General features: G+C 47.8%; 1 protein-coding gene across 1 annotated transcript in view; it reads left to right on the top strand.

Annotated features, from left to right (window-relative positions):
- Positions 1-14,057, top strand: part of TMEM87B (transmembrane protein 87B) — a 116,208-nt gene that overhangs the window by 50,461 nt on the left and 51,690 nt on the right. The window contains exon 8 of the mRNA XM_073545162.1: positions 12,790-12,851. Within this exon, the coding sequence (XP_073401263.1) occupies positions 12,790-12,851 (62 nt within the window). The remainder of the gene's footprint in view (positions 1-12,789; positions 12,852-14,057) is intronic.

Here is a 14,057-nt window from a genome sequence, read left to right as displayed (position 1 = left end):
CGATCGTTCCTTCCGGTACATTGGCAAGTGGTGATGACAGACGCGAGTCTTTTGGGCTGGGGCGCAGTGTTTCGCCATCTCACAGTACAGGTACGTTGGTCAAGGCAGGAAGCGACTCTTCCGATCAACGTCCTAGAGATACGGGCTATTTTCCTGTCCCTGATTCATTGGGACAAGCTGCTCAAAGGTCTGCCAATCTGGATTCAAACAGACAATGCCACAGTGGTGGCATATATCAACCACCAGGGAGGGACTCGGAGTTCCTTGGCGTTGGCCAAGGTATCTAAGATACTTCATTGGGCAGAAATGTCAGTCCCAGCGATATCCGCCGTAAACATTCCCGGGGTGGAAAAAGAGGCTGCCGATTTTCTCAGCCACAAAAGCATCGCGGCAGGGGAATGGTCCCTGCATCAGTAAGTCTTCCAACAGATTTGCCTTCGTTGGGGTACTCTGGACGTGGATCTGATGGCGTCCCGTCTGAACAAGAAAGTTCCACGGTTCATATCCAGGGCCCGCGATTCCCTCGCGATGGGCGCCGATGCTCTGACCATTCCTTGGTCACAGTTCGCGCTTCCCCATCTGTTCCCTCCTCTTCCTCTTCTTCCCAAGCTGTTGAAGAAGATCAAAGCAGAAGGGGTACCAGTCATCCTCATCGCGCCGGATTGGCCCAGAAGGTCTTTGTTCGCGGACATCGTCAACCTTCTCACGGACGCTCCTTGGACACTTCCAGACAGACCAGATCTGTCTCAGGTTCCGATTTACCACCCCAATTCTCGGTTGCTCAATTTGACGGCGTGGCAATTGAGATCGCGGTACTGAAAAAGTCAGGGTTTTCAGATCGGGTAGTTCACACAATGATCCGGGCTAGGAAGCCTTCGTCTTCCAAAATATACTATAGAACGTGGAAGGCATATTTTCGTTGGTGTAAGTCCAATCGCGTTCCGCCAATGTCTTTCTTGCTCCCTTCTATTCTAGCATTCCTCCAGGTATGCATGGACGGGGGTCTGGCCCTTAGTTCTCTAAAGGGGCAAGTTTCGGGGCTTTAAATTCTTTTCCAGAAGACGCTATCCTCTCGGCCGCAGGTAAAAAACCTTTTTACAAGGGGCGGCCCATGCAGTTCCTCCGTATCGGGCTCCAGTGGATCCCTGGGATCTCAATTTAGTCCTAGAGTCTCTACAAGATTCCCCCTTTGAGCCTCTCAAGGAGGTTTCTCTATCTCTTCTCTCTTGGAAAGTGGCCTTTCTAGTGGCCATTACTTCCATCTGACGTGTCTCGGAGTTGGCAGCTCTTTCTTGTCAACCTCCTTTTTTAGTGATTCACCAAGATAAAGTTGTTCTATGGCCTCCGCCGTCCTTTCTTCCCAAGGTGGTACCTGCTTTCCACTTGAATGAAGACATCGTTCTACCTTCTTTCTGCCCGGCTCCAGTTCATCCCCGGGAACGCTCCTTGAACAGACTGGACCTTGTCAGGGCGACGAAGGTCTACTTGGCTAGAACCAATGCGTTCCGGAAGACAGACTCTTTTCGTCATCCCAGATGGGGCTCGAAAAGGCCTGTCGGCCTCCAAGGCGACTATTGCGTGCTGGATCAGATCGGCTATCTTAGAGGCTTACCGGATAAAGAACAGAGTGCCCCCTTCTGGGATTAAGGCTCACTCCACTCAGGCAGTGGGCGCATCCTGGGCGGTGCACCACAGTGCTTCTGCGATGCAGCTTTGTAAAGCTGCAACCTGGTCCTCTGTTCACACCTTTGTAAAATTTTACAAGGTCCACACCTACGCTTCAGCGGATGCCAGCCTAGGAAGAAGGATCTTGCAGGCGGCGGTGGTGAGTCCGCTGACCTGATGAAGTTTGTTTCCCACCCCAGGGACTGCTTTGGGATGTTCTATGGTTCCTGTGTCCCCCAATGAAGCGACAGAGAAAACAGGATTTTTAGTTGCTTACCGTAAAATCTGTTTCTCGGAGCCTTCATTGGGGGACACAGCACCCTCCCATGTTTTCAACTTCTGTACTTAGTTCTATGTAATATAGTTCTAGTTGAATTGTTGGTTTACTTTATATTCTATTGCTTCTCCTACTGCTTTCTCACTAACTGAGTAATTGAGCACCAGTCGGTGGGGTGTATACTGCGGAGGAGGAGCTAACTTTCTTATTTGCATAGTGTCAGCCTCCTAGTGACAGCAGCATACACCCAAGGTTCCTGTGTCCCCCAATGAAGGCTCAGAGAAACAGATTTTACGGTAAGCAACTAAAAATCCTGTTTTTCACCCCATGACTTTACTGAAATCAGTCAAAAACGCTATAAAAATGCAGGTAGAAAAATGATTGCAGATTTTTTTGTGCTGTTGTAGCGTTTTTACATTAAATAAATGCAGCGGTGTCAATAAAAAGGAAAGGATGTAATGTCACCAGGAGGAAGTGGAAACTCCATAATTGTGTGTTTGTGTATGTGTATAAAACACACACACACACACACACCCCTATCCATCCATCTATCAATCTCTGGCAGATAAATAATTGCACAACACCATGATATATTATAATATTGCACCCTTTAGTGCCTTGCACGTGTGTAGGTTATTGTACAGCTTTCTGTTACTCTAATGAAAAAATGACAGAGTTCCCTCCATATTTTGTAACCAGCAAAGGTAAAGAATACAGCTGATAGCTGATATTATGAAGCTTGTAATGTCCCTGGTTATTGATCCCTTCCCAGCCTAGAAATGCCAGCCTGCAGCCACCCCAGAAGTGGAGCATCACACGAAATGCTCCAGTTCCAGTTGCCCTGATCCATTGGCAATCGGGGTAAGGGTGCTTGTGGTTGATGTGCGCTGTGAAGTGTCCAAAAACACAGCTGACATCAAACCCTGGTGCTAACCCAGTAATAAAAAGAAAACACACAAAAAATGCTTGGACATAAACACGCCCAAACACTTTCTCTGGTTCTCCACTTTATTAAAAAGAACAAAAAAAGACGTCGCCTGCTGAATCCTAAGTAGTCTACAAATGGAAACCTGAAAACAAAATACACACAAAACACAGAGAAATAAAAAATGACACTTTCCCTCTGTCACCACTTTATATATTAAAACAATTCCCACGTAGATCTGATGTAGTCCATTAAATCCTCTGTACAAAGCCTATGGAGCCAAGTTCTGATGCTCCATAGGTTTGCAGACAGCCACTTCACGTAGCACTGTGCGAGACCTGGCAACTCTGAACAGTAGAGTTGAGCGAAATGGGTCGAAAAATTTCAAAAGTCGCCGACTTTTGGCAAAGTCGGGTTTCATGAAACGAAACCCGACCCTAGGATGAGGTCGGCCACGAGGTCGGCGACTTACGCGCCAAAGTCGCGTTTCAAAAGTTTGTTTTGCGCTCTTTTTCAGCCAATCAGGATCCACGGACACTGTGGGCAACGTGATGACATAGGCAGGGGTCACCACCATCTTTCAGAAGGGCATGCAAGTGATTGGCTTGCTTTGGTGGGAGTCACAGGGGTTATAAAAGGGCGTGCACGCCGACCGCCATCTTACTTCTGCCGATCTTAGCATAGGGAGAGGTTGCTGCTGCTGATTCTGTAGGGAGAGCGTTAGGCAGGGAAGAAGAAAAAAAAAAACTGCTTCTGCTGCTAGCGATTTTGCCTGTACAACACACCAGTCACTGTGTGTGCAGTGCAAGGGGAGGCTATATTGTGGTGGGTCAGCGGTGTTGGTTGTTAGGCTGCCTTCTAAGGCTTCCTGACAGCTGCATTGCTGTTTACCCACTGCTCTGCAAACTGCTTTTTTAAAAGCAATCCCAATTTTTTTTTTTTTTTTTTTGTCCTGCTGAGGTACTGAGCGTGCATTTTTTCACACCATACAGCGGTGTACGCTCCTCACACAGTACCGTGTAACGGCTGTTATCACAGCCACAGTGAAGCTATCTGTGTGTCACTCTGTGAGAATAAGTCGAGGACATGTTCCGTTCTTACAGACCTGCACCTACTAGTTTTGTCTAGCTTTCAAACAGTTAAATATATTTGCTGTTTGATCACATTCAAAACTATAGAGAGACAGCGTGTGTCAGTTCGTATACTTAAAAAACACGGTGTACGTAAAATTGTCAAGCTCCGGACAGCCGTGTACGTGCACGCTCCTCTCAGTACCGTGTAATGGCTGTTATCACGGCCACAGTGAAGCTATCTGTGTGTCACTGTGGAAGGATAAGTGGAGGACTTGTTCCGTTCTTACAGACCTACACTCTAGGGAGATTCCTATTCTGCCCAATTCTACATACACCTTGTAGTTTGTGATACACTAGCCAATTTCTGCCTGTGACATAGCGCTCTGATATTCAGTGGGCCTCACACAATCCAAAAGTGTCCAGTGTCCACTAGTGTGTGCAGAAATTCAAAATCTCCCTTATCCTGTAGTCACTTTTTTCACACCTGTGCCATCGAGCCTGTGACATAGCGCTCTGATATTCAGTGGGCCTCACACAATCCAAAAGTGTCCAGTGTCCACTAGTGTGTGCAGAAATTCAAAATCTCCCTTATCCTGTAGTCAATTTTTTCACATCTGTGCCATCGAGCCTGTGACATAGCGCTCTGATATTCAGTGGGCCTCACACAATCCAAAAGTGTCCAGTGTCCACTAGTGTGTGCAGAAATTCAAAATCTCTGTGATCCTGTAGTCACTTTTTTCACACCTGTGCCATCGAGCCTGTGACATAGCGCTCTGATATTCAGTGGGCCTCACACAATCCAAAAGTGTCCAGTGTCCACTAGTGTGTGCAGAAATTCAAAATCTCTGTGATCCTGTAGTCACTTTTTTCACACCTGTGCCATCGAGCCTGTGAAATAGCGCTCTGATATTCAGTGGGCCTCACACAATCCAAAAGTGTCCAGTGTCCACTAGTGTGTGCAGAAATTCAAAATCTCCCTTATTCTGTAGTCACTTTTTTCACACCTGTGCCATCGAGCCTGTGACATAGCGCTGTGATATTCAGTGGGCCTCACGCAATCCATAAGTGTCCAGTGTCCACAAGTGTGTGCAGAAATTCAAAATCTCCCCTGTCCTATAGACACCTTGTACCTTGTTTTACATTACTATATAGTTTGTTGGATTTTGTCTACATTTCTACAAAAAATGAGGAAGGCTGGTGGAAGAGGCCGTGGAATTGGGCGGGGGTTGGCAGCTGGTAATGATGGTGTTGGTGGTGGATCTGATGGTACTGGCAAGAGCAAAATAGGACCAAATGCAGGAGGTGTTGAGCCTGCGTCATCGTCTGGCTCCATAAGGCTTCGAAGGCTTAGTTTTCTAGGAGTTGGCAAACCGCTTTTAAAGCCAGAGCATCAGGAAAAAGTTTTGTCTTACATTGCTGACTCAGCCTCCAGCTCTATCGCCTCCTCTTCTGAAGTTGTAAAAAGTAAAAGCACTGAGTCGTCATTGGAGGCTCATGTTCATGAACCACACCTTTCCTTGTGTCCTTCACCCCAACCAAGATTGAAGGATGACGCAGGCCATACTAATGATTACTCCATGGAGCTGTTTTCACATACCATGCCTGGATTATCAAGTGAAATGGTGAATTACCCAGGCCAAGATGAATCTGACATGGAGTGCACTGATGCACAGCCGCTGATAGATGATTCTGCTGGTACATTCACTCAGAGCACTACATTGTCCTCGCAGTGTACAGAGCCAGATTCTGACCCTGATGAGACTCAGGTGCCCCTTCCCGCACACTATACCACCATACACGGTGACACAGAGGAAGGTGCACATGACATTGAAGAGGAGGTGATGGATGACCCAGTTGTTGACCCAGATTGGCATCCATTGGGGGAAGAGGGTGCTGCTTCCAATAGCTCAGATGAGGAGCATCCACAGCAGACATCGACATCGCAACAGCTGTTATCTGGCAGGCCCGGAGCACTCCAAAGACAGGTTCCAAAAATCAAAAGAGTTGCTGGACAGCTTGTCCAGAGGGTCAAAAGATCACAGCGTGCTAGGCCGCAAAATGTCTGCCAAAGTAGGAAGAGTGCAGTGTGGCACTTTTTTGAACAAAATCCTCATGATCAGGCCAAGGTTATCTGTAAGAAGTGCGCAAAGACCTTTAGCCGAGGGAAAAATCTGAAAAATTTGAATACCAGTTGCATGCTTAGACATTTAACCACCATGCACTTGCAAGCGTGGACACAACACCAAACCTCAAGTGCCACATGTGCAACTGATCACAAAGAAGGTAGTCAGCAACGCTACATTGTTTCCCCCACTGTAAGCCCACCGGTTAGCACAGCAACAAATGTTGAGGTGTCGTTGCAAGGCCACAGCAGTCAGGGAATCCCACTGTTATATCAATGAAATACTGAATCTAGGCCATCAGAAAGAACACCAACTCCATCACCATCATCAACCCTCTCTCAGTCCGCCCTGTCCACTGCTACTTCCACCATATGCAGCTCTCAAGTCCAGCTCACCCTCCCAGACACTATGAGTAGGTCAAGAAAGTACTCAGTCTCTCATCCGCGTACACTGGGTTTGAACGCCCACATTGCCAAACTAATCTCGTTTGAGATGATGCCCTATCGGTTGGTGGAAAGCGCAGCTTTCCGCGAACCTATGGCCTATGCAGTACCACGCTATGACCTACCCAGTCGCCACTTCTTCTCTCGCAAAGCCATCCCAGCCCTCCACCATCATGTAAAAGACCGCATTGTCCATGCACTCAAGCAGTCAGTGAGTGGAAAGGTGCACCTCACAACTGATGCATGGTCCAGTCGGCATGGCCAGGGCCGTTACGTGTCCATCACTGCGCACTGGGTTAATGTGGTGGATGCAGGGTCCACAGGGGACAGCGGTGGTGGGACAGTGCTGCCTAGCCCACGGTATAGGAAACAGTTGGCTGTAGGCGTTCGACCCTCCTCCTCCTCCTCCAGAAGCGAAAGCTCGTCCACAGAGCGCAGTCGTACGAGCACTCCATCTGCAGCTGCCACTGTTGCACATGAGGTGTCCCCCTATCGAGCAGCTAGTGGAAAGCGTCAGCAGGCTGTGTTGCAGATGATGTGTTTGGGCGACAGACACACCGCCGAGGTGCTGGCCGAGTACTTGAAGCGACAAACTGAGTCATGGCTGGGCAGTGTACATCTTGAGGCAGGCAAGGTAGTTAGTGATAACGGCCGTAATTTTGTGGCAGCCATAGCCCTTTCAAAACTCAGCCACATACCTTGCTTGGCTCACACCTTGAACCTGGTGGTGCAGTGCTTCCTCAAAAATTATCCGGAGATAACAGCCCTGCTCCAGAAGGTGCGAAGACTGTGCGCGCACATCCGCCGGTCGCCTGTACACTCCGTTCGTATGCAGAAGCTGCAGCGATTGCTCCACCTTCCCAACCACCGCCTCATTATCGACATTGCAACAAGGTGGAACTCCACCCTGCACATGGTGGAGCGGCTGTGCGAGCAGAGGCAGGCCATAATGCATTTGTGGTAGGATACACGGCCAGGCACTTTGAGAGCAGACATGGAGTTGACAGGTGTGCAGTGGTCGAAGCTGAAAGACCTCTGTAAAGTCCTTCAGTGTTTTGAGGAATGCACACGGCTGGTAAGCGCAGACGACGCCATCCTAAGCATGAGCATCCCACTTATGCGTCTGCTCCTGCAAGCTTTGACGCACCTTAAGGAGCAGGCGTCTGCAGCCAATGTTGATGAGGAGGAAGAGGAGGAGGAAATCCTTGATGACATTCAGCCATTGTCTGCTCAGGGATCTCTCCTGGACGAGGTGGAGGAAGAAGAGGAGGAGGAGGATGATGATGGGGATGATTACTTAGGGGAGGAGGATGCATCTCATGGGGGAAATGAAAATGTTGGCGTGGCAAGGTCTGCTACAGGGTTTGTGCGTGACTGGATGGATGTGGATTTACCAGAAAGTGCTCCTCCACCCAGCACTCGCAGTGCATCATTGACACCGGGAACATTGGCCCACATGTCAGATTATGCCTTGCAGATCCTAAAAAGGGACCCCCGCATTGCCAAAATGATGAACGATGACGACTACTGGTTGGCCAGCATCCTGGATCCACGCTATAAAGGCAAATTACAAAACATCATGCCACAGGAGAACCTTGACCTAATATTGGCTAATAAACAAGCAACTCTGGTAAATTGGTTGCTTGAGGCATTCCCAGCACACAGCAGCGGTGATGGTTCTCACACGAGCCGTACGGGCCGGGGGCAGCATGGCAGAGGTGTTCATGATGCACACAGCAGAAGTGGCGTTGGAGACAGGGGTTTCATGACAATGTTGTGGACTGATTTTTCAAGTACCACTCACACAACTGGTAATACTGCATCGATGGAAAGTGACAGGAGACAGCAGTTGTCAACTATGGTTACAAACTACTTTTCCTCCCATATCGATGTTCTCCCACACAGGTCATTCCCCTTTGACTATTGGGCCACTAAACTGGACACCTGGCCTGAATTGGCACAATATGCCTTACAGGAGCTCGCTTACCCAGCTGCGAGTGTGCTATCGGAAAGAGTCTTCAGTGCAGCTGGATAAATCCTGACAGAAAAAAGGACCCGTCTGTCAACCCAAAATGTGGATGATCTAACCTTCATTAAAATGAACCATGCATGGGTTTCCAAGGATTTTGTCCCACCTTCCCCTGATGACACATAGGGTGACAGAAAAATGGCTTGCTTTGGTCCACCTCTTCCTGGGACTTGACCTATTTCACCTTCTGCATCAGCTGAATGTCCAACATCAACATATGCCACTTTCTAAAACTCCCTAACTGTGCTGCCTCCCCCCCCCCCCCCCCCATGGCCGGGGTCACCACCTAGCGCACGACACCATGCGAGTGCCGTTGCCCTGGACAGGTGGGTAGGCCGACTCTTGGGCGCGGGCACTGGCACAGGGTCCCTCATAGTGCAATCAAGTGTCTCTGACGGTGGTGGTGCACACCCGCCGTCAGACACATCGCCGTACTATGAGTGTCCCAGTGCCAGTACCCACGCCCACGAGTGGGCCCCCCTTGCTTGGGCAGGGCCCCAGCATTTGCAATCTTTACCTCTCCCTGCTCCTCCGCTGTGTAGTCTGGGCCGTCAAATCCATACTGTGCCTGACACCGTCTGAGCCTGCCTCCTGATGTATAGACATATATTTTGAATGTGTACGCTATCCATACATGTTATCCGGGGATACGGTACCCTTTCTCACCTTTGTGCAATCACGTGCAATCCATACTGGGCCTAACACCGTCTGAGCCTGCCTCCTGATGTATAGACATTTATTTTGAATGTGTACGCTATCCATACATGTTATCCGGGGATACGGTACCCTTTCTCACCTTTGTGCAATCACGTGCAAGCCATACTGGGCCTAACACCGTCTAAGCCTGCCTCCTGATGTATTGACATATATTTTGAATGTGTACGCTATCCATACATGTTATCCGAGGATACGGTACCCTTTCTCACCTTTGTGCAATCACGTGTAATCCATACTGGGCGTGAGAACGACTGGTGAGCTGTTAAGCAAGCTACAGCACCTGTGGTTTGCACACGTAAGTTTTTCATTTTTTCAGGAATGACGGTTAGACCTAATTCCGGAACTGCGGTTGACTTGCACTTACTGGGAAATCATCGTTCGCGGGTAATAATTGTAATCAGTGATCCCCATTACTAACGTTGTTCAGCGGGTTATCTGCACCTGTAAGCGACAAACGCTGGCCTTTTCAGTGTAGCGCACATGCAGCCACGGACATGTAAGGGCATGACACACCAGTTATTGGCCAATCTCATGTGCCAGAGCCTCACGTGTCCCTCTAGTAAGCCGGACTCGGACCGCGGGGCATGACGGAGTCTCGTTCTTTAACGGAATTAAGCTTGCAATGTGTGCATCTTTTCTGTAGCTGGCATGGTTGAGGTTTCCCAGGTGGAGTCGAATGTAACCGTAGGCTCCACTCCTGGTGGTGCCCTTCTGGACATTCCTTTAAGGTTCAGCTTTGCAACCATACTGCCCACGTAAAACAAACACTTTGCCTTCATGAACGCTGTTTGGAGGGTTATGACTCGTGGGAATAACGCCTCCCAATCAGTTAACCTGCTAGAGAGATCCTTCGTTGCTCCCAAGCATGACATCACACTCCCTAGGAGGAAGGTAGTGCCACTGTGGCGACCGTACTCCTGGGGGCGACACAAGTGCACTGATGCCCAGCCACTGCTCGATGAATCTGCTGGTACATTGACCCAGACCACTACATTCCCCTCGCACGCTACACGGCCTGAATCTGACCCTGATGAAACTCAGGTTACCCTTCCCATATACAGTTCCATCTTACACGGTGACAAAGAGGAAGCTGCAGATGAAAGTGCAGGTTCGGCCCACCCGCCATCAAACACACCACCGTACTATCAGGGGCACTGTGCCAGTGCCGTCGCCAACGAGTGGGCCCCCCCGCTTGCTCAGGATCACAGCACTTGCAAGGTTGAAATACTGTGCAGTGAGATGGAAGATGGGGACGACGAGGAGTCCAGATTAGTACAGGGATTCCCTAGCGAGGAGACTTATTTGATTGTTTTCAATGTTGGGACAGCAATTTTTGGGGAGCACTATACTCTGGAGAATGATAGATGGGGCCCACCAAACACTGGAACATTCCAAAGGTGGACATCAGACACTGGAGCAGCATTTACAGGGCCCATTATACACTAGAGCATTAGAAATGGGGCCCATTATGTTTGGAGCATTATTTGGGCCCATAAGACAGTGGAGCTTCATCCATGGGGGGCCAACATATACTGTAGCATTATGTGGAGCTCATCATATACTGTTTCAAACATTATATGGGACCAATGATTCTGTATGGAGAAATAGATGGGCCTCGTCATGAGATGTAAAAAGTGAAGTATTTTTCATTGTACTATACCGCTATTTCTCTGCCGTATCGGAGCATGATGAGTTGTGGTATGTGTTAAAGGGGCGCTCTTTCGCCCAGGGCACATGAAAACCTGGAGCCAGCCCTACCCCCCCACAACTTTAGCCAAATAACCCCCATTTTTCAGTGCGTAACTTGTATTATGAAGTTAATTAAGGTTGACAAGCTTAAGTAAGAAGAATTGATGCTTTTGGCATTCAAATGGGCACTGTAGGTGTGTTTCCTGTCCTCCTCTCACTGCCGACTTTTATTCCCCATTGACTTACATTGGGTTTCGTGTTTCGGGATGACCCCGACTTTTCCCTATAATCGGCCGATCTTGCTCGACCCGACTTTTGGAAAAGTCGGGTTTCACGAAACGAAACTCGACCCTAAAAAAACAAAAGTCGCTCAACTCTACTGAACAGTAGTGATGTCAGTAACTCGGTGACCTCGCCTCTGTTCTGACCTTCCGGGTCTCGTGCAGGCTGTTTGCAAATCTTATGGAGTGTCAGAGTGAGGCTCCATAGGCTTTGTACGTTAGATTCGGAGGACTTTGTCTGACATGCGTGGGAATTTTTTTTTTTTTTTAATAAAGTGGTGACAGAGGGAAAGTGTTGGGGAATGTTTGTTTCAATAAAGCATTTTTTTTTGTGTGTTTCCTTTTTATTACTTGGTTAGTAATTGGGGTGTCTGATATAGACGCCTCTCCATTGCTAGTACCAAGCTTTGATGACAGATTTTTTTTGGACACTTCACAGCTGACATCAACCCTGGGCACCATTATCCCGATTACCACCGCACCAGGGCGATTGGGAAGAACCTTGCAAAGAGCCAGTATTGGAGCATCATCACATGCTTCTATTCTGAGTTGTCTGATGCCTGGTATTTTTAGGCTGGGAAGGGCCCAATAACCAAGGACCTTCCCAGTCTAATAATATGAGCTCTCAGCTGTCTGCTTTACCATTGCTGGTTGCAAAAAATGGGGGGACCCCACATAGTTTTTTTTTGTTTTCATTTATTTATTAGATTAAATAGAAAATTGTACAATAGGCTACACACAAGTCACTAATCTGTCTTGGGTTGTGAAATGATATGTCTGCCGGATATCTATCCATCTATCTATTTTTTTTTTTTTTCAACTAGCTTTATAAGCAATCATTGCTGAACAAAAATGCAAGTGAAAAATGCATGTCAAAATGCATAAAAAAATTGTGCGTATTGTTCACTGCATTTTTCCTGCCAAAAGAGTTGTGGAAATGGGGCAGAAATATCTGCATCTAATACTCAACGTGTACATATAGCTTAATAGCCATAATTTGTTATTAATATGCAGTTTAATTTCTTAGCTTTTTTTTTTATTCTATTAGGGCTTTCTGTTAATTAAAAGGGATCTGTCAGCAAGTTTTTGCTAGCTCATCTAAGAGCAGTGTAGTGTAGGCAAAGAGACCCTGAATCCAATGATGTTTCACTTTGTTTACTGGGTGTAGCTGTTTGACGCAATCATAGCTTTTAGTTTTATAATGAGGCAGAGCTGAGAAAGCTTAACCCGCCACCATCAGGCTCTCCTTGTATGTAGACAATGATGTGCTTATCACAGGGGGAGGAGGCCAGACTAATGTAGTTTAGCAATGTTAATCTTTTTGTGATAAATCCTTTCACTGTTTGTAAACAACAGCACTCACTTTGACAAGTGACACACCCTTGAATTCTGTGTTTCAGCCTCTGACACTTTCCCTTTAAACCCTGTATCTGCAATTAGAATGCAGTGGGGCTGATTCCAGTGCAGTACACAGGAAAAATCCTCCTATATGGGACACCAAAGCTGTATGTCATGTGAGAATGAGGAATGAATATACACAAGCCTTCTGTTTCTTCTTCCCTGACAGTGTCTACCTCAATGAAAGGCTCTCATGGGTATATCTCTGCTTCAGAATGGCCGTTGATGATTGTAAGTAAATAATTATTGTAGTCTTTGTTTATAGACTCACTAATAGTGTACAAAAAGGGCTTGTGTGTCATTAAAGGGAAACTGCCAGTTGATTCATGCTTGTTCAGCGTTCAGAGAAAACAGTTTAAAAGGCCAGCTCGCCAAAAGGGAGAGACTTGATATTCCAATGAAGTTCCCGGCTAGGTTCTTCCTGCCCAGCTATACTTGATTGACAGGTCTCTCCAATCTATAATATAACGCTGGATGCTTCCTTCTGTCCGAAACCTCTATAGACTGTGTCTACGCAATGTGGCAGGACTCAGAAGGACACATCCAGCGGTGACATGGAGGAGGACGAGGATGGAGGAGTGTGGCACGGAGATCGAGGTATGCGTAGGTGCTGACCTCATACCGCAATCTCTGACCCAATGATGACAGACCATGATATCTGGCGAGGCTGGAAGAAGAGTGTGGCGTCAGAGTCATAGTGCGATCTTCGGCACCATTTTATTAAAGAGAAACTTGCACACCTTGTCTTCAACAACATGGCGCTGATAGCTTGGTATGCGCACTCGTTAACTCCGGCAATATTTTATATAAATAACGCAGACAACTCGCTGCAGGGGAGGGGGAGAAAGGTGAGTAGGAGTGGTTTTTTTTTTTTCTGTTTGGATGGATGGATCAATGGCAGCACAGGCAGGATGGGGAGCATATACCAGGATGGGGGACCAGGATGAGGTGTATATACTAGGATGGGGGAGCATATACCTGGTTGGGGGACCAGGATTGGGTGTGGATATACCAGGATGAAAGAGCATATCGGGATGGAGGAGCATATACCAGGATGGGCAACGAGGATGGAGGAGCGGGGACCAGGATGGTGAGCACATACCTGGATGGGGAAGCATATACCAGGATGGGGTGCATATTCCAGGAGGGGGGGTATTTACCAGTTTGGGGACGAGGATGGGGAGTATATTTCAGAATGGGGGAGCATATACGAGGATAGGGGGACCTGGATGGTGGATCATATACCAGGATGGTGGTGCATTTACTAGGATGGAAGAGCATACACCAGGATGGGGACCAGGATGGAAGAACATATACCAGGATGAGGGACCAGGTTGGAGGAACATATACCAGGTTGGGGGAGTATATACAAGGATGGAAGAGCATATATCAGGATATGGGAGAATCTTCCAGGATGGTGTCCCAGAATTGGGGCAC

Source organism: Dendrobates tinctorius, unplaced genomic scaffold, assembly GCF_039654945.1.
Source record: "Dendrobates tinctorius isolate UK_male_01 unplaced genomic scaffold, ASM3965494v1 ptg000140l, whole genome shotgun sequence".
Lineage (NCBI taxonomy): Eukaryota > Metazoa > Chordata > Amphibia > Anura > Dendrobatidae > Dendrobates > Dendrobates tinctorius.
The sequence above is the reverse complement of the archived record's forward strand: the minus strand, read 5'-3'. Positions and strand labels throughout refer to the sequence as shown.